At 43.4% G+C, this 20,423-nt stretch overlaps 2 protein-coding genes across 2 annotated transcripts; both read left to right on the top strand.

The window, feature by feature from the left end:
- Positions 1-1,107: 1,107 nt before the first annotated feature.
- Positions 1,108-12,408, top strand: LOC124134420 (folate receptor gamma-like). The gene is made up of 5 exons (XM_046499214.2): positions 1,108-1,240; positions 6,894-7,056; positions 9,053-9,238; positions 9,716-9,851; positions 11,753-12,408. Exons 2-5 carry the CDS (start codon positions 6,901-6,903, stop codon positions 12,031-12,033), a joined length of 759 nt encoding a protein of 252 aa, XP_046355170.2. The 5' UTR covers positions 1,108-1,240; positions 6,894-6,900; the 3' UTR covers positions 12,034-12,408.
- LOC125372081 lies at positions 3,481-6,049 on the top strand. The gene is made up of 2 exons (XM_048381034.1): positions 3,481-4,338; positions 5,998-6,049. The coding sequence occupies exons 1-2, from the start codon at positions 3,965-3,967 to the stop codon at positions 6,047-6,049; spliced, it is 426 nt and encodes a 141-aa protein (XP_048236991.1). The 5' UTR covers positions 3,481-3,964.
- Positions 12,409-20,423: the final 8,015 nt, after the last annotated feature.

Below are 20,423 nucleotides of genomic sequence, written 5' to 3'. Positions count from 1 at the left end.
AGAACTTCTCCTATCAATAGTTTATATGTTGAGGCTGATGAGCCGTCAGTCAAACATCGTCGCTTAAAACTATCCTTACAATACATTGCTAAACCTTTTCAGCGTATCACTATGTTTTTAATCCTCTGTATCAGAATCTCTTTCATAAGAAACAATCCCTTACTCCACCCCTTGACATAAGAATAAAACCTGAAATTTCTGCTGCACATACTGAACTCACTGACTCTCCCACCCAATTACTGTCATCACCCCCGTGGCAACTACAGGTAGATCTTGAAGTAACAAAACTAAAGAAATCAGAAACAAATCAACTAATGTATCAGCAAGAGTATAATCAGATACGAAATACCTACAATACTTACAGATCTATATTTACAGATGGTTCCAAAGATGGTGCCAGCGCCACTGTCATTGGTTCGAAAACATTATCGTCAAGACTACCAGGTGCGCTAGAATACATAAATCAACAATCTAAATATAAACCAATTATTGTCTTTTCTGACTCTCATGTCTCCAGGCAATTCAAAATAATGCATGTCACCATCCACTTTTATTAGAAATTGTTGAATTATATAATGATCTTGCTACTGGCCATTACGACATTGTATTTTGTTGGTTGCAGCCATGTTGGAATAATTGGTAACACAATACTACATACTACATACTACATACTACATGTACCTGTGCGTTTCTTTTTTTTTAAGAGTGTATGTGTTTAACTTAACAGATCAAAGGTTCTGCTTATGTGACGTGAATTTTAATTCACTATCAGCAGTTTCAACAAGATCCACATGATTAGCCATCCATATATTTTGATGGGGTGCACCAGCCTGGCATTCACTGTTGACGCAAAGATATTTGAGCATAGGCCTATAGTTTTACGAAAAACAATTCTTTAGCACATATGTCGCGCACCGGAGCAATTAATATACATACGGCGGAATGTGTATGACACATACATCAACACTTGTCGTCAACACTCTGTTGAGACTCTGTGATAATTACATTATATATGAATAGGCAACACATGTGACTGAATTTTAATTGTTTAAAGTTCACGTCTATTGTATGAAACTATAAATACTGGTGCGATGAAATATTCCGCAATGCATTCCCACTTTTTAATCATTTCCGTGCACACATGGCAGCTATCAGGAACACGGCGAAAGCGCTCTTGGGTATTTGTTAGTTTTTTGTGCTCATCGCGCTGGCAGTTGAACATACTGCAGGAATCTGTGAGGTAAGTATGTTTCGAATGTAAGTCGTCGTGTATTATTATCAAGTTGTTAATATATTCGAAGTTGCATCATTATGATATTGTTCATCCAATGCGGTAATGGTAATATGAAAGTTTGACTCGGTTCTTTCACGAAAACCGATCGTGCATGTAAACATTGTCAATTGAATGGCGTTTTTGTAACACTTTTACCCCGTTCGTCGTCGCGTTTAGTGTATTTGAACCCCGATTCCAGTACAGCAAGTAGAAGTTTAGTATTGGAAACACCTTTAATACCGCCTGGATCGTTTTACAATTGAGGAATTTTACGTTTGTGTAGACAATATATATACTGCCCTTCTAGTGATCCTAAATCAGTTGTATACATTGCCTTTGATTGCACAAACCTCAGCTTTGAAAACCATGTTGTCACCGACTGGATTGTTTGTATGTCAGTATTCATTTGAATTGTAGGTCATTACTACATCATTTCTGTATGTAATCATTGCCATGGTGTTAAACATCTCATACAAATATCTTTCATGTAGAGAGTCATGTTGTATGATACCTATGTGATGCTGTCCATTGCTACTGTGCATATTGTGCAATGTTCCATGGACCTGAGGCTGCTGCATATATTAGTCTTTTGTCATTTTAGTTCTCTTTAGACTTAGTTGTTGGTTGGTTTGTTGTTTAACGCCGCCTTTAGACTTAGAAAATATCGGAGTTGTTATCATCTGGTATGCACCGGTGCTGTATAGTGTTATCTTGCCTTTATCGCGGGTCACAATAACCTGTAGGGGTCATACAGGCTTGAAAAGGCCTTGAATTTTAATTCCCTCTTGAAAAGCCTTGATATTTAGTGTCAACCTTGAAAAGCCTTGAAAATCACCAACATAGCTTGAAAAGCCTTGAATTTATACAAAATGGCATATGTACTTGTTAGTAAAAGTATTAAAGCACACAAAAATATGAACTAGATTTAATAAACAATTGACAGACTAAAACTAATAACCGAACTTAAGAAAGTGTTGAAAATGACAGTTGACAGCCTTGAAGAGGCCTTGCAGTTTTGTGTTCCATGTCTTTATGAACTATGAATTATCATTCCACAGTTAGAGCTATTGTTGTTATATTTGTTGATATTTCAGCAAGGTAATAATGAAGTTGCTCTCATCTGGCAATAATCTGACAAAATCTTTGTTTCTGTTTGTTTATGTTTCCATGACTACCGGTAGTTTTGTTCCCGCCAATAAGTGTCAAACCTTGGAAAGTCCGTCCTGTCTGTTTTGCAGTATATGTGTGCTATGTCCTACTTCCTGTCTTACCATTTTGGTCACAATACATTTCTAGCCTGATCCTGAGTCAGACAGCCAGGGGACACATCTTTTCTAGGGTTGTTTGTTATTTAACTCCTCACTCAGCAATATTCCAGCTATATGATGATTGTCTAGTCCAGACTCACACATTTAGACAATCTAGTGATTGACATCATGAGCTTTGAACTTCGCAATTGGGATACAATGTTATGCATCAAGTCAGCGACCCTCACCACCCGGCAAGTATTGTTGCCTCTTACGACATGCATAGTCACACCTTCTCACACACCCACTCATCCACTCACTCTCACACCTACTCTCACGCCTACTCACACACCCGCTCACTCTCACACCAACACACCCACTCACACATCCACTCACACACCTACTCTCACGCCTACTCACACACCCACTCACACACCAACTCACACACCCACTCATCCACTCACTGATCCGTGAAGTTTCCCGGGTAGAATAGGTCTTCAGTGACCCATCCTTGCCGTAAAAGGTGACTATGCTTGTCGTAAAAGGCGACTAACGGGTTCGGGTGGTCAGGCTCGCTGTCTTGGATTATGGGTGTCTAGCCGGGAGCGCCACATTTCAGAAATGGCTATTGCCGGTAGGGCCACATTTCCAGCTGAGTGCATTTCACCTATTCTAGTGGGTAATTAATTAATCCGATTACCGATACCTTTAAATGAGTGTCCCACATTTAAATTACTAAGCGTGGTGTTCTTTAGAGATACCTTTAAATGAGTGTCCCACATTTAAATTACTAAGCGTGGTGTTCTTTAGAGATACCTTTAAATGAGTATCTCACATTTAAATTACGAAGCGTGGTGTTCTTTAGAGATACCTTTAAATGAGTATCTCACATTTAAATTACGAAGCGTGGTGTTCTTTAGAGATACCTTTAAATGAGTATCTCACATTTAAATTACGAAGCGTGGTGTTCTTTAGAGATACCTTTAAATGAGTATCTCACATTTAAATTACTAAGCGTGGTGTTCTTTAGAGATCAAAGGCCGTCTTAATTGACATTGAGTTCATCCTGTTGTTCATAACATATTGAACATTGAACATTTGTGTACTGCAGACATTGTATTTTGTGATGGTACATTTTATGCCTGTCCCAAGTTGTTTGATCAGATTTATTGTTTACATGCTGAGGTGTTTGGCCATATGTTTCCATTAGTTTACTGTTTGTTGTCCAATCGAAAAAAAGTGTGTTATGTCAACATGTTTCAGTACCTATGCGATTTTGCTAGTAGAGGAGGTCTAGAGTTTGCCCCACTTACAATTCAGTTGGACTTTGAACGTGCAGCTCCCAATGGCGTGACTGATGTATTTCCTGGGACATTAGTTAGAGGGTGTTTCTATCACTTCACTTCAATGTATCTGGAGGAGGGTGCAGAAAGAAGGTCTGGTGATGGACTATAAGGAAGATGAGGAGGTGAAGAAGCTGGTGAGAAGAGCTGCTGCCCTCCCTCTTGTACCTCGTGACAAAGTGGATGATGTGTGGCTTGATGCCATTGCTGACTCTCCTGCTGGCCCTAAAGTGACTGCTTTCATGGACTACGTGACAACCAGTTGGGTTCAAGGACAGGCCTTCATGCCAGAGATTTGGAATCACTTCGAAAACCAAGGCCACCGTACCAACAATCACCTGGAAGGGTGGCACAACAAGATAAAGAAACTTGCCAAGAAGTGCCACCCGAACATCTACGAGGTAGTGAAGCTATTTCAGCGAGAGCAGTCACTCAAAGAGGTTGCAGTCCTGAGACTCTCTCACCAGTGGTCAGAACCTTCGCGAAGAAAGAAGTACAAGGCAATCGATGCACGTATTGCGTCCCTCAAGATTCAGCTCCTGAACCAACACCTGAGTGAGATGGAATATGCTTACCACGTGGGCGACCTCCTTCATCTGCAGTTATGATCCATTATGATATTCATATGCTATTCAATATATATCCTTGTTGAATAAGAAATGAGAAAACAAGACTTGTTTTGTTATATACGGTAACCTGTTAGAATCACAAAGCATGTTTTGACAGCATAGCCGTGAGAGCCACATTATACAATCACACAACCATAACCATTGCCGGGAGCGCCACATCAATTTGGGCTATCTTTTTTCGAAATGTGGCGTTGCCGGCCTGTAACCGGATTATGCATGTCATAAATCCCAATTGCATGGATCAATGTTCATGATGTCAATCACTTGAATTCTACACCAAATATCCATGAGCCAATTAAAAATCAGCCATAAAACCTAAATTATTAAGAATTAAGTTACTATGTATGGTAGGAATTAGGAAGATGCATTTGCAAGCAAATTCCTATTTATGAATTGTCAAATAAGTGAATTTGCCTTACCATAAATACTTTAGACCTCACAAGGGGGGGTCTTGTTGCCTAGTGGTTAAAGCGTTCACTCGTCACGCTGAAGACCCAGGTTTGATTCCCGACATGGGTACAACGTGTGAAGCCCATTTCTGGTGTCCCCCGCCGTGATATTGCTTGAATATTGCTAAAAGCATCGTTAAACCATACTCACTCACTCACTCACTCACTCACTCACTCACGTTAAACCTCACAAACATTCCTCACAAGACATAGTGATTTGACCATACCAATCAGTAGTTATCTCCCTTCTTATTAAGGTTGACATAAAATTAGCACTAGATAAATAATATAACAATAAAAACCATGAAATAGAAATAAACATTTAACCATTACAATCATTCAATACCGTGTGATACTGTTGTATCATGCAATAGACAAGTGATGGACAAGTTATAAACCAGATTTTGTCATTAATGAAATGGGGGGGGGGGGACATGGGTGGCTAAGGAGCCGCGATTTGCTGTGCAGAGTTGCATCTCTGCAGAAACCTATGATTGTGGGTTCGAATCCCGGTTCGCCACGATTATGTTTCTAGGTTTGTCAGCACCTACCCGTGCTCGGGGTTTCACTGAAGTGGTAAACGTCTGAGACTTGCATCACTTCGGGCTTTCCTCCCACATTAAGCTGACACGCCGCTGACCATTACATTCTGGTCTCCTAATTGTAGAATGAGAGTATAACAATTATAAAATATAGTAGAAAAGTGGTCAAAGTTTATCTTGATTTTTAAACATTTCATAATGAAAAGACGTGAAAACAAAAACCTTATAAGGATAATCAACTTCACTCAAATAACCCAATAAACCTTTGAGGTAACATATTCATACTCTTTCAGAAGTGTTCATTTTGATCACTGCACAATGATGCACCATTTGTTTATAGGATGTTCAAGCTCTGTAAAATCTGTCCTCACACGCACGATGCATACAGGTCCCTTTCTGTCTGTCATGACCTCCATGACATGCCAAAGTTTTCATGAATTACGACAACTGTCAGACAGAAGAACAACTTGAAGATTGGGCTTTCCTTGTAACCCATTTTTCTCTCATGCTGCAGTGTTAGGTATTCCTTTACGTATCGCTTCCAAAATGTATCAGCTAAATACTGAACTTGCTTCCATCCTTGGCCAGAGTTGACATCATCTTTACAAAATGTTCCTGGTGGCATCTTTTGACCCGGGATAGAGGTAAAAGATTATTTGGCGTGAGGGGTTTTAGATCAAGAGGATGATATGGCATTCGTGACCAACTCATGTTATTCCGGGACAAGCCAAATAGCGACTCGTGCCCCTCTCATGGCCATTTTTTCGACGAGGTTCCGTCTTAGCGCAAACGGGCATACCTAAAACAATTGTCAACTCGTTGCATAATGGTTCACATATATTTCCCCATATTATATATATTTCTGATGCAATTTGAAGGACTTCAGGACGTGCAGAATTATACAGTATGATTGAACACATTTAACTGTGTCTTAGGTATATTTTTAGATGCAAGACATATGTAAAATCAAAAATTATTTCTGAGGGATTATTTGACAAAGAACGCGAAATCATAGACACACATTCTGATTGGTTTGTCGTATTTTCGCACATAACATTCATCAAGAGGGGGACGAGTCTTCTTGCAGGTTACGGAAAGGGGCGAGTGGTGACGAATGGATGATATGGTACATCAGTGATAAGTCTTCCGTTGAGAATAATTTTAACCTCACAAAAGAGAGTTCTCAGACCTTTGTAACTGATAGGAAATGGAAATAAACATTTTGACCATTATATCTGTTCAACTAATTTCAGTGAGATTTGGTTTGTCTGCCCCAGATTACCGGTACTTACAGTTACAGTCATATGTGACATGGCTGGAATATTGCTGACTGGAGCAGATCCAACAAACACACAGAGAGTTGGAGTTGTCTAAACCACATCAACCCTCATCATACATCCTTTGTTTCAGAGGCAAGATGACTCCATTATGGCTTGTGCTGATATTTGTGGAAGTGGCTCTCTCCGCTGACCGACTTTCCTATCTCTCCACCGTCCATGACTACCTCAACATCTGCCTCGATGGCAGACACCACAAGACGACTCCGGGACCAGAGAGTGCCATGTTCCAACAGGTCAGCACGTGTTATACAGAAGTATCTGGGTGTATATATTGACAGTTATGTCTTCAAGTTGTATTTATTACGATTGTACTGTTGTTATTATTGTTGTTGACCTTATTCTTTCCAGAGGTTCAGGATGAAAATGTAATATTTGTGTTTTTGATACTGTATGTTTCTGTATTGTGATTTTTTTGCCAAGGTTCATTACTGTATACAGAAAGATGCTTGGGGTATATTTCTTACAGTTCTACATGTCTTATGTGTATAATTGTATAACACACTAGTTGAGGTATAATTGTATAACACACATAGTGGGGGTATAATTGTATAACACACTAGTTGAGGTATAATTGTATAACACACTAGTTGAGGTATAATTGTATAACACACTAGTTGAGGTATAATTGTATAACACTAGTTGAGGTATAATTGTATAACACATAGTGGGGGTATAATTGTATAACACACTAGTTGAGGTATAATTGTATAACACACATAGTGGTGGTATAATTGTATAACACACTAATTGAGGTATAATTGTATAACACACTAGTTGAGGTATAATTATGTCCCATGTATGACGTCTATGTAACAACGACAAATACTTGTTGGGGGTCCATGGGATTTATTCTGTCTGTTCATATCAGGGATATGGAGATCCCACCACAATATGGCTTAAGATGATAATTCCCTAAAACATAATATAATACGGTTGAATTAGTAATATACAACTACAAGAATCTATAATTAAACAAACATATTACATTTAGGAGATAAACATACTGCGTTTTCAATGTAGAGCTAGGTTACCTGTAGATTTAACCTCGTTAAATTGAATTTGGAACCGAACGCGCAGTGTGAGGTTTTAGATGTTCAATTTAGCGAGGTTAAACGTGAACTCTTTGGTGTTATCAAATATACTGAGTGAAGCGGCATGGGTTGAGTCCAGTGTTTTGAGTGGGTTATCGATCTGAATTACAGAATCACCGAACAAAATATGGTGCTGTATATACTCAAGCAGTTTGCCTAATTGTGAGAGAGGTACTAAGCTTGTGAAATCAACTCCTCCTCCAGCTTTTAGAGAATATCCCCGACACTCTACTAACAAGATGTCGACATGTTGATGATACGCATATCGCAGTCCCATTTCATTTCGACAAATTTTGACAGAGTTACTGCCCCTGTTTTACGGAGCTTCATGAAATCTACTCCTCCTCCAGTTTCCAGAAAATATCACACTATCTAACTATAACTATAACTATAGTTAGTTTTCTTGTATAAGGCTTTTGTTGGTGAGCTACATCCTTATGGCATTAGCATTCAGACTGGATAACTAATGTCCTGCACAATTTGTTTCAAACGCAGTGCCATCTACTGTTGTTGTTTCATAAAATACAAAGAAAATATAAACACGTTAAAAAAATTCATGCGGGGGATGTTGTTCTCTCAGAGCACTCTTGTTTAAATAGGACTACCTCACTTTTGAAATGAATTTGAAATCCATAAACCATATACTTGTTGTATAACACACTAAATGAGGTATAATTGTTGTATAACACTCTAGTTAAAGTATAATTGTTGTATAATGCACTGAATAAGGTATAATTGTTGCATAACACACTAGTTAGGGTATAATTCTTGTTAGCACTAAATAAGGTATAATTGTTGCATAACAGTAAGCATGCTAAGTAAGGTGTAATTGTTGTATTGTGCACTAAATAAGGTATAATTGTTGTGTAACACTAGTTAAGGTATGATTGTTGTATGGTTCACTAAATAAGGTATAATTGTTGCATAACACACTAAATGAGGTATAATTGTTGCATAATACACTAGTTAGGGTATTATTGTTGTATAATGCACTAAATAAGGTATAATTGTTATATAATGCACTAGTTAAGGTATAATTGTTGTATAATGCACTAGTTAAGGTATAACTGTTGTATAATGCACTAGTTAAGGTATAATTGTTGTTTAACACACTAGTTAAGGTATAATCGTTATATAGTGCACTCCCTGGAAGAAGAGATCCTGTTGTACGAGTAAGGTGAGCCAAGACCTGCACATCTCTCAGAAATGGCTCAACTTTGATTGGAACCACTGTGGCTGGCTGTCACCACAGTGCCGGCGCCATTTCCTGCAGGATCTGTGTTTCTACGAGTGCTCACCCAATGTAGGACCTTGGCTAGTGACGGTATGGCACACCAGATATTTCATTTTGTTTTGTTAATCTTACCTCTACAGTCTTTTTTTAAAAACATGCAAATATTTTGTTGTGTTTGTTTAAAGTGTTCATTTGGCGGAATAGAATAAACAGATTCGTTCAAATTTTTACAGATCTGTAAAATATTTTTTAGAAATGAATCGCCTGAATAAATATTAAATGCTTTCCATGCAAATTGTCTTTGCTGCACAGTAAAATAAGTCTGGAGACAAACTATGTTTGCCATTGTTTCTGCCAATGTGCAGTGAACCTGACATGTCAATAAACTCCCATATGTCCGGATAAAAATGTGTCACTTATGATTGAGAGCAAGGGGCACTAGCTTTTGGCACATTAATTCCATCCTCGCGTTTATTTCATAATTTACAGTAATTTACAGCTGAGTAATGTAACATTGGAGAACTCATGACCTTTGTTCTCTCTCTCACCCTGGTTCCGTGTTTGTAGGATGACAAGAAGATTCGCAATGAGAGGTTCGAGAATGTGCCGATGTGCCGGAGTGAGTGTGATGCATGGTGGGAAGACTGCAAGAACGAAAACACTTGCCTCGACAACTGGAGCAGTGGCTTCAACTGGACTACAGGTAATTCATTTCTTGTCTAACGCTAATCTCAGGAATATTCCAGCTATATGATGGCGAAAATGTCTGTAAATAATTGAGTCTTAACCAGACAATCCAGTGATTGAGATTACTACAAGCATGGGTTGCTGAAGACCAATTCTAACCCAGATCCTCACGGGGTACTACAGGTAATATTAATGTCATGATGATGATATTGATGGTGCTAATTTCCCTGAAAGCACATGCATATGATGCGTGCATTTACTGCCCAGTTCTCGGTATGGTTATTTGGGATTGTGTATACAGTCCATGTTGCCTAGTTAGGGCTAGCACCAGGATGTCCATCTCATCCTACCTGGTACCCATTCTCTGCTGGTTGAACAGGCGAGAGTTGGACAGTCCTTTGCCGAGGGAGACACCATGTTTCCTAACCATGACATAGCATGGAGCAGCACACGAGTCCTAGTAACTCTCTGGAGTCGAGGTCGCCCACCGCTGATCATATCTTGAGAGTAACTGCAAAGATCAATACTTTAACTAAAACCATAAAAGGAATCAGGTCTTTGAAAGGCAATTAGAAGTGATACACATAAGGCAGAGAGTATATGGATGTCAACTTCTTTATTATGAGGAACACTACGTTTTGGAGTATATGCTTACTCCTTCATCAGGTGAATGAATGATGATGCTCGTGTATGATGGAGTAAGCATATACTCCGAAACGTTGTGTTCCTCATAATTAAGAAGTTGTCAGCTATATATTCTCTGCCTCATACAAGGAATGACTCCATATGTAATTTATGTAATCGGGGTAGGATGCTATGTGTTGATAAAGTCATATCAATATTGACACTTTATAGTGAGTGAGTGAGTGAGTAAGGTTTTACGCTGCTTTTAGCAATATTCCAGCAATATCACAGTGGGGGACACCAGAAATTGGCTTCACACATTGTACCCATGTCGGGAATCGAACCCGGTCTACGGCGTGACGAGCGAAGGCTTTAACCACTAGGCTACCTGACCGCCCCTCGACACCTTATAAATTCATCGTATCAATATTGACACGATATGTCTGTCATATCAGTATTGTGCCGTAAAAGGCGACTAACGGGATTGGGTGGTTAGGCTCACTGACTTGGTTGATGTATGTCATCGTATCCCAATTGTGTGGATCGATGCTCATGATGTCAATCACTGGATTGTCATATAGCTGGAATATTGCTGAGTGTGGCGTTAAACAGCAAACAAACATATCAGTATTGACACCATATGTGGGACCAGTGAAAATCCAGAGTAGAATAGCTCTACAGTAACCAATGCTTGCCGTAAAAAGCGACTATGATTGTCGTAAGAGGTGACTAACGGGATTGGGTGGTCAGGCTCGCTGACTTGGTTGATGCATGTCATCATTATGATCGATGATCATGGTCGATGCTCATGATGTCAATCACTGGATTGTCTGGTCCCGACTTTATTTACAGACGTCCATCATATAACTGGAATATTTCTGTGTGCGACTTTAAACAACAAACAAACAACCATATCTATACGTCATATCAATATTGATGCCATATGTGTGTGTATCAACAAAGCCACAATTTCTTTTATCTGATTTGTACGGGGGCACGGGTGGCCCAGTCGTCTAAGGCGCCGCAATTCGCTGTGCAGAGTTGCATCCCTTAGGCACGCCAGAAACCTATGATTGTGGGTTCGAATTCCGGTTCGATCCGATTATGTTTCTAGGTTTGTCAGCACGCTACCCGTGCTTGTGGTTTCCTCCCACATTAAGCTGACACTCCGTGATATAACTGGAATACTGTTAAAAGCGGCATTAAACCCAACTCACTCACTCACTCTGACTTGTACTTGTATCTGGACGGAGTAACTAGTAACGCAATGATGAAACCTTTGTCGTCATGCAGGGATCAACTCGTGTCCAAAAGGAAAGCCATGCCGACCGTTTCGTGAGATCTACAGCGACTCGACCGCGTTCTGCGAGCGGGTGTGGGGGGGGTCATGGAAGGTGGTGGAGGAGGGACAGCCGTGTATGTACCTGTGGTTCAGCGAGGAGGGGGACAACCCCAACGATGACGTAGCCAGGAAACAGGCCGAAAAGTTGCTGGGCATCAACGGAGCATCAGGAAAAGACACGGTTACATTACTCACACTGTTGTGGTGTGTGTGTTTGGGGTTATTTTTATAAGTTTGGGGCAGTTTATACTTTTCTATAAGAATGTTTAAAATACAGATAATGTTTGGCAGCAAATATGCACTATACTACTCAATGTTTGATAGGGGCACTGAGATATTTAATATAATGTGTTTAAACATATAAGTATCCAGGGGACATGGGTGGCCCAGGTGTCGTTGGTAATGCAATTCGTTGTGCAGAGTTGCATCCCTTATGTGTGGCAGGATCCAATTATTGTTGATTCTTATTCCAGATTTGCACTGATTATTATTATTGGGTTGTCAGCACTATACCCATTAGTGGCTTTTGCCCTATGGTAACAGTTAGGTGAGTGAGTGAGTATGGTTTCACACCATTTTTAGCAGTATTCCAGCAATATCACGGTGGGGGACACCAGAAAAGGGATTCACACTTTGTACCCATTGGGGGAATTGTACTTTTTGCCTTTGGGGGCACGGGTGGCCCAGTCATCTAAGGCGCCGCGATCCGCTGTGCAGAGTTGCGTCGCTTGGGCACGCCAGAAACCTATGATTGTGGGTTCGAATCCAGGTTCGCCTCGATTATGTTTCTAGGTTTGTCAGCACCATACCCTTGCTTGTGGGTTTCACCGAAGTGGTAAACGTCTGAGACCTGCATCACTTCGGGCTTTCCTCCCACATTAAGCTGACACGCCATGATATAACTGGAATACTGTTAAAAGCGGCGTTAAACCCAACTCACTCACTCACTCACTCACTCTTGCCTTCAGCGTGGCGAGCGAACGCTTGAACCACTAGGCTACCCACCGCCCCTGGTGACAGGTAGGCTGGGTAACTCTTCATGCTCCTTGTGTCTAGCTGCCACACTGTGATAAATCAAAACTGCTTTCAAAGCAGCAATAAATCCAAATTCTCGCTAAGGCTTAAAAAAATAAAGAATTGGTTCTCAGGCAATATAGTGTGGGAGGGCTTTGGTTAGGTTTTTTTGTTTGCTTTCTCAAACTAGTATGTGACCAAAAAAACAGCTGTGTACCATCAACCTGGGAAAGGACTTCCTACATGAAGAAGCATACAAACTCTTATTGCCCCATGACCATGACACAACATGTGCAGTAAAGCAGTAGCCATGTAAAGGGAAGTAACTGCGTGCTATATTGGATTGCATTGTTTTTAAGTATTAGGATTTTTTAATATTTTTTTAAAAATGGAAATGAAACGACACGTGCGTCGAACTTTATGATGATGCGGGCGGTGCCTGAGAACCAAGACTTTTATTTTTTTTAGCCTAACTGGGTTAGGGAATGACATGGATAGATCATAATTTGTCGGGCTTTAGTGTTCAACCATAAGATTGTAACAAAATACTAATTGTAATTTGGGAAAGTTGGCAGCATGCCCACTCACTCACTCACTGTAAATTATCAAATTAGGAAGTCGTGAAATTATGAATGTCCCTATTGAAGGTTGGGTAGTATACGTATGTGTGGTGTATGTTTACTCGCTAGGCCTCATTCCAAATATGCTGTTTTGATCTCTTAATGTTTTTGGCTTACGCTAATGTATTTTTTTCCTAAATCTATATTTGGGATTACGCTCTAAATTTGCATTCTCAGATCAACAAAGTGGTGCTTTCAAGATTCACTGTGAATCAAACTTTCCTTGATTGCCTATTGGCTTGATCCTAGTCCTCTCTTGGAACCATATTTATTTCCTGTAAACTTGACGGGGAACGCGTGCTGAAACACAGACACATACAATACTGTAGATTGTGACATTTTCAGCTGAATAAAAACGATCAAATGCATGTGCTTTAAATGTAGGAAAATGCTGTTTTACTTAAGTCATATTATGCAAGAAATTATACAAAAGTGTTTTTTTATTGAAGTTTGTATATTTTGTTCCTCATTTAGAAACAAATTCAACAACATTGTTTCTGCTTCATCAAGGATGGCAAGACCTCCTTGCGTGGAGGCATTTATACACATAATGTCTTATGATATGCGATAGGATATTGGAGTACATGCTTTTGAGTTGTGTTGGATTTTAGGATGCATCTTCAAGACTGCAGTTTGATTTGGATGTAGTTGACCGTTGACCATTGACCAGTCTGTATCTGCCTTGCAGGACAATTATTGATGGATCTAAACAGAGGTTGATCAATATGTCTGTTTTGCTAAAACATTTGATTTGTTCGGTGAAAAGAAATGATATTGATTTGTAAACTCGGTGCTCATGAGTGCCTACACAACGCATGTCTGTAAATGTGTCCTTGGACCTCAAATATCTGAGATTGTATCAACTTCAAAAGTTATGGTTGAATCTCATAGAACAGTTATATGTTAGGATTGATCCATCTGTGTCAAGTTATATTCTGTATACGTGAACGGTTGACATTTGACAAACCCTCACCAGTAGCCAGAGTTCAAGTGTTGTATATTTCAAGATGCTTTGTCATTTCATGGTGGTTTATTGTGGTACTTCAAGTCACATGACAGTTTTCGTTTTGTTGTTGAAATATGTAAATACTATTTATACTGTATGAGTTTCTGTTTTGCTTTCGGATTGCTATAAGACTGGAATGTGATAAGAAAAGAAAAAACATTTTGGAGAAATTATGCTGAAATATCTCATGCTGTGTGTTCAAGATTTTCTAGGTCATTCCCTTTGAGGAAATGATTCAGGGTAGATTTATCTCCAGTAACTTATGCTTGTGATAAGAGACAACTAAAATTGGTGGTAAGGGTTTGTCTGCTGATTGTGTGTCATCATGCCTAAATAGCATAGATGTTGATGCAAGCAGCCTCTGGTCACCTGGCCCAGACTCGACTGGGAACAGTGTACTGCGATATGGCTGGAATATCACTGACAACAGCGTCAAGAAACAATCGCTCGCTCAAATAATCACACGACAAAACCCTTTTCATTATCATAAGAAATCTCTGGCAAATGAGTCCTTTGTACGATTCCGACTGTCATGAGCATGTGTTTGTGAAGCACTATCAAATAGTGGAGACACCAGGTGTTCACCTGAACAAACACAGGTTTCACTGAAAGATGTGCATCCCTTGGCCTTTCTTCCAGTATCAAACTGATATGCCAGAAAAATGTTTGATGTGGCAATAAATCAGCTCATTCACTCTATTCTTTACCAGTAATGTATGCCAGAATCTTATCATGTATATATGGTGTGTATGTATGTATAGCCAGAACTGTGGAGTGTTGATGTGGTTGGATGGATGAGAGCGTGCAGGGTCCAGGAGTGTGCATGGTCCAGGAGTGTGCATGGTCCAGGAGCGTGCATGGTCCAGGAGTGTGCGTGGTCCAGGAGTGTGCAGTGTCCAGGAGCGTGCATGGTCCAGGAGTGTACATGGTCCAGGAGTGTGCATGGTCCAGGAGTGTGCATGGTCCAGGAGTGTGCATGGTCCAGGAGTGTGCATGGTCCAGGAGTGTGCATGGTCCAGGAGTGTGCATGGTCCAGGAGTGTGCATGGTCCAGGAGTGTGCATGGTCCAGGAGTGTACATGGTCCAGGAGTGTGCATGGTCCAGGAGTGTGCGTGGTCCAGGAGTGTGCATGGTCCAGGAGTGTGCATGGTCCAGGAGTGTGCATGGACCGAGACTGTGCAGTGTCCAGGAGTGTGCATGGTCCAGGAGTGTGCATGGACCGAGACTGTGCAGTGTCCAGGAGTGTGCATGGTCCAGGAGTGTGCATGGACCGAGACTGTGCAGTGTCCAGGAGTGTGCATGGTCCAGGAGTGTACATGGTCCAGGAGTGTGCAGGGCGCAGGAGTGTGCGTGGTCCAGGAGTGTGCAGGGCGCAGGAGTGTGCGTGGTCCAGGAGTGTGCAGGGCGCAGGAGTGTACATGGTCCAGGAGTGTGCAGGGCGCAGGAGTGTGCGTGGTCCAGGAGCGTGCAGGGCGCAGGAGTGTACATGGTCCAGGAGTGTGCGTGGTCCAGGAGCGTGCAGGGCGCAGGAGTGTGCATGGTCCAGGAGTGTACATGGTCCAGGAGTGTGCGTGGTCCAGGAGCGTGCAGGGCGCAGGAGTGTGCATGGTCCAGGAGTGTGCATGGACCGAGACTGTGCAGTGTCCAGGAGTGTGCATGGTCCAGGAGTGTGCATGGTCCAGGAGTGTGCATGGTCCAGGAGTGTGCGTGGTCCAGGAGCGTGCAGGGCGCAGGAGTGTGCATGGTCCAGGAGTGTACATGGTCCAGGAGTGTGCGTGGTCCAGGAGCGTGCAGGGCGCAGGAGTGTGCATGGTCCAGGAGTGTGCATGGACCGAGACTGTGCAGTGTCCAGGAGTGTGCATGGTCCAGGAGTGTGCATGGTCCAGGAGTGTGCGTGGTCCAGGAGCGTGCAGGGCGCAGGAGTGTGCATGGTCCAGGAGTGTACATGGTCCAGGAGTGTGCGTGGTCCAGGAGCGTGCAGGGCGCAGGAGTGTGCATGGTCCAGGAGTGTGCATGGACCGAGACTGTGCAGTGTCCAGGAGTGTGCATGGTCCAGGAGTGTGCATGGTCCAGGAGTGTGCGTGGTCCAGGAGCGTGCAGGGCGCAGGAGTGTACATGGTCCAGGAGTGTGCATGGACCGGGACTGTGCAGTGTCCAGGAGTGTGCATGGTCCAGGAGTGTGCGTGGTCCAGGAGCGTGCAGGGCGCAGGAGTGTGCATGGTCCAGGAGTGTGCGTGGTCCAGGAGCGTGCATGGTCCAGGAGTGTGCATGGTCCAGGAGTGTGCGTGGTCCAGGAGCGTGCAGGGCGCAGGAGTGTGCATGGTCCAGGAGTGTACATGGTCCAGGAGTGTGCATGGTCCAGGAGCGTGCAGGGCGCAGGAGTGTGCGTGGTCCAGGAGCGTGCAGGGCGCAGTAGTGTGCAGGGCGCAGGAGTGTACATGGTCCAGGAGCGTGCATGGTCCAGGAGTGTGCAGGGCGCAGGAGTGTGCATGGTCCAGGAATGTGCAGGGCGCAGTAGTGTACATGGTCCAGGAGTGTGCGTGGTCCAGGAGCGTGCAGGGCGCAGTAGTGTACATGGTCCAGGAGCGTGCAGGGCGCAGGAGTGTGCATGGTCCAGGAGCGTGCAGGGCGCAGGAGTGTACATGGTCCAGGAGCGTGCATGGTCCAGGAGTGTGCATGGTCCAGGAGTGTGCATGGTCCAGGAATGTGCAGGGCGCAGTAGTGTACATGGTCCAGGAGTGTGCGTGGTCCAGGAGCGTGCAGGGCGCAGGAGTGTACATGGTCCAGGAGTGTGCATGGTCCAGGAGTGTACATGGTCCAGGAGTGTGCATGGTCCAGTAGTGTACATGGTCCAGGAGTGTGCGTGGTCCAGGAGCGTGCAGGGCGCAGGAGTGTACATGGTCCAGGAGCGTGCAGGGCGCAGGAGTGTACATGGTCCAGGAGTGTGCATGGTCCAGTAGTGTACATGGTCCAGGAGTGTGCGTGGTCCAGGAGCGTGCAGGGCGCAGGAGTGTACATGGTCCAGGAGCGTGCAGGGCGCAGGAGTGTACATGGTCCAGGAGCGTGCAGGGCGCAGGAGTGTACATGGTCCAGGAGCGTGCAGGGCGCAGGAGTGTACATGGTCCAGGAGCGTGCAGGGCGCAGGAGTGTACATGGTCCAGGAGCGTGCAGGGCGCAGGAGTGTACATGGTCCAGGAGCGTGCAGGGCGCAGGAGTGTACATGGTCCAGGAGCGTGCAGGGCGCAGGAGTGTACATGGTCCAGGAGCGTGCAGGGCGCAGGAGTGTACATGGTCCAGGAGCGTGCAGGGCGCAGGAGTGTACATGGTCCAGGAGCGTGCAGGGCGCAGGAGTGTACATGGTCCAGGAGTGTGCATGGTCCAGGAGTGTGCATGGTCCAGGAGCGTGCAGGGCGCAGGAGTGTACATGGTCCAGGAGCGTGCAGGGCGCAGGAGTGTACATGGTCCAGGAGCGTGCAGGGCGCAGTAGTGTGCATGGTCCAGGAGTGTGCATGGTCCAGGAGTGTGCATGGTCCAGGAGTGTACATGGTCCAGGAGCGTGCAGGGCGCAGGAGTGTACATGGTCCAGGAGCGTGCAGGGCGCAGGAGTGTACATGGTCCAGGAGCGTGCAGGGCGCAGTAGTGTGCATGGTCCAGGAGTGTGCAGGGCGCAGGAGTGTGCGTGGTCCAGGAGTGTACATGGTCCAGGAGCGTGCGTGGTCCAGGAGCGTGCAGGGCGCAGGAGTGTACATGGTCCAGGAGCGTGCAGGGCGCAGTAGTGTACATGGTCCAGGAGTGTGCATGGACCGGGACTGTGCAGTGTCCAGGAGTGTGCATGGACCAGGACTGTGCAGTGTCCAGCAGTGTGCATGGACCGGGACTGTGCAGTGTCCAGGAGTGTGCATGGTCCAGGAGCGTGCAGGGCGCAGGAGTGTGCATGGTCCAGGAATGTGCATGGTCCAGGAGTGTGCATGGTCCAGGAATGTGCATGGTCCAGGAGTGTGCATGGTCAAATCTTCACCTCATGCCGTCTGCTGTTATCAACTGCAGTGCTTTTGCTTGTATTAGTGCTATTTCGTTTATCTCGTGTGACGGTAGTCATGAGGACGTTTATGCTGACATCATCACGGTGACTTTTAACAAACAGCACAAGGCCGAACAGTCTAAGACTTTCTTAGATCTCTCTCCATCCAGATGGTTGCCTTCAATGATGCTGAGGAAGGTTAAAAGACCTAAATACTCAACAAAAAATTATATACCGTAAATCCCCAGGGTATGGCACGAGATTCCAGATACATTAATTCCAAAAATAGTTCTATATTTGAAAGGGGTTTCATGTTGGATTAACAAATTGCCTAGAATGTCCAACTTGCAGTATTTTGGCTATTCCAAGTGGCCCAACCATCTTTCGCACCACATTCCATTGTTCAGAGTTGCATCCTCAAGGTGTACCAGGAAACAACAACTAACAAACCTTCAAAATTAAGATAACAAAAAGTAGTATGAGAATGGCTTAAACCACTCCATGCTTTGTTGTTATATTTCAAGTAATATTGTTAGGAGACCTGCCCTCAGCTCTGATCCTAACTCAGACTTTGCAGGTTTGTGGATCAGCCAGCAGCCCTTGAAATCCAACTGAGGATTTACAGTATCAACATCCAATTAACATGTTATGTCTTGTTCCTCTATCGTCTTCTTGGTGCCATGACCTCACGTTATTGCTTGTTATGTTTGTTTTTATGCTCTCTTAGCAGTAGGCTCTGCTTAGTACACCATCAAAAGCTGTTAAGTTACATTTTGTGTACAAGATATTTTACGTCTTGCTGAATACACACATTTATTCAAAACAGGTGGTGTTTGTCTTGATCTTTATGTGTTTGTGTTCTCTATGGATATTCGAGGGAAGAATTTGCATGAGCACATCGTTCTTGTAAGGTCCAATTAAGTGGGGATTGTTTGATCACTGTATGTCACGTAGCTCATTTTCATCTTCCACGGGGATTCTTTAGTGGAATGGTCCCTGGCAATCCCGGAGAGCCTACTCAATAGATCAGGTGGTCCGACTGGATGACTTGGCTGATTGCATGGGAAGACTTCGGGTTAGAATTGGTCTTCAGCAACCCATACTTGTCGTAAGATGTGACTAACGGGATCCGGTGGTAAGGTTCGCTGAATTGGTAGATGCATGCCATTCTATCCCAATTACATGGATTGGTGCTCATGATGTCAATCACTGGATTGTCAGGTCCAGTGTCAATTATATACAAACTCCCGTCATACAGCTGGAATATTGCTGAGTGCGGTGTTTAACAACAAACAAACCTGATTGTGCGTCAAGATACCTAACCGTGTGGATTGCTGCTGATGATAATAATCACTGGACTGTCTGGTCCAGATTTGATCATTCACAGGCCACAATCATACAGCTGGAATATTGGTGTGTGTAGAGTTGAACAACAAACACACACATGTTCAGTTTGTATCGGTAACATTATCCACTGCTTCAACCTCAGCTACTGACAGGCCCTGTGGTACGGTTGAAATATGGCGAACTGGGGGTAAAACACTGAATCAGTCACTGCTCTGTCCCCCCTTGAAGATCCCAGGTAGAATAGGTCTTCAGCAACGTATGCTTGCCCTAAAAGGCGACTGGTTGTCGTAAGAGGCGACTAACAGGATCGGGTGGTCAGACTCGCTGACTTGGTTGATGCATGTCATCATATCCAAAGTGCGGAGATCGATGCTCATGATGTCAACCACTGGATTGTGTGATCCAGACTCGATTATTTACAGACCGCCATCATATAGCTGGAATATTGCTGAGTGCGGCGTTAAACAACAAACAAACAAACAAACAAAATGTAACCTTCAAACAAATTATTTTCACGTGACATATGTAGTCAAGAAATGTCATCGTATTATATAGTCCACGTGGCCAGAAATACTGAAAGAAAGAATCGAGATCAGAATCAATAGGACGGAGTT

Source organism: Haliotis rufescens, unplaced genomic scaffold (genome assembly GCF_023055435.1).
Source record: "Haliotis rufescens isolate VD_foot unplaced genomic scaffold, xgHalRufe1.0.p SCAF_35, whole genome shotgun sequence".
In the NCBI taxonomy this organism is placed as follows: Eukaryota; Metazoa; Mollusca; class Gastropoda; order Lepetellida; family Haliotidae; genus Haliotis; species Haliotis rufescens.
Note: the sequence above shows the minus strand (reverse complement) of the source record. Positions and strands in the feature narration are given on the sequence as shown.

Coding starts and splice junctions, on each gene's coding strand:
- LOC125372081 (XM_048381034.1), top strand. CDS start 3,965: ATGGACTATAAGGAAGATGAGGAGGTGAAGAAGCTGGTGAGAAGAGCT. Junction 4,339..5,997: donor CTCTCTCACCAGTGGTCAGA/ACCTTCGCGAAG, acceptor CTCATGCTGCAG/TGTTAGGTATTCCTTTACGT.
- LOC124134420 (XM_046499214.2), top strand. CDS start 6,901: ATGACTCCATTATGGCTTGTGCTGATATTTGTGGAAGTGGCTCTCTCC. Junction 7,057..9,052: donor AGAGTGCCATGTTCCAACAG/GTCAGCACGTGT, acceptor ATCGTTATATAG/TGCACTCCCTGGAAGAAGAG. Junction 9,852..11,752: donor TGGCTTCAACTGGACTACAG/GTAATTCATTTC, acceptor GTCGTCATGCAG/GGATCAACTCGTGTCCAAAA.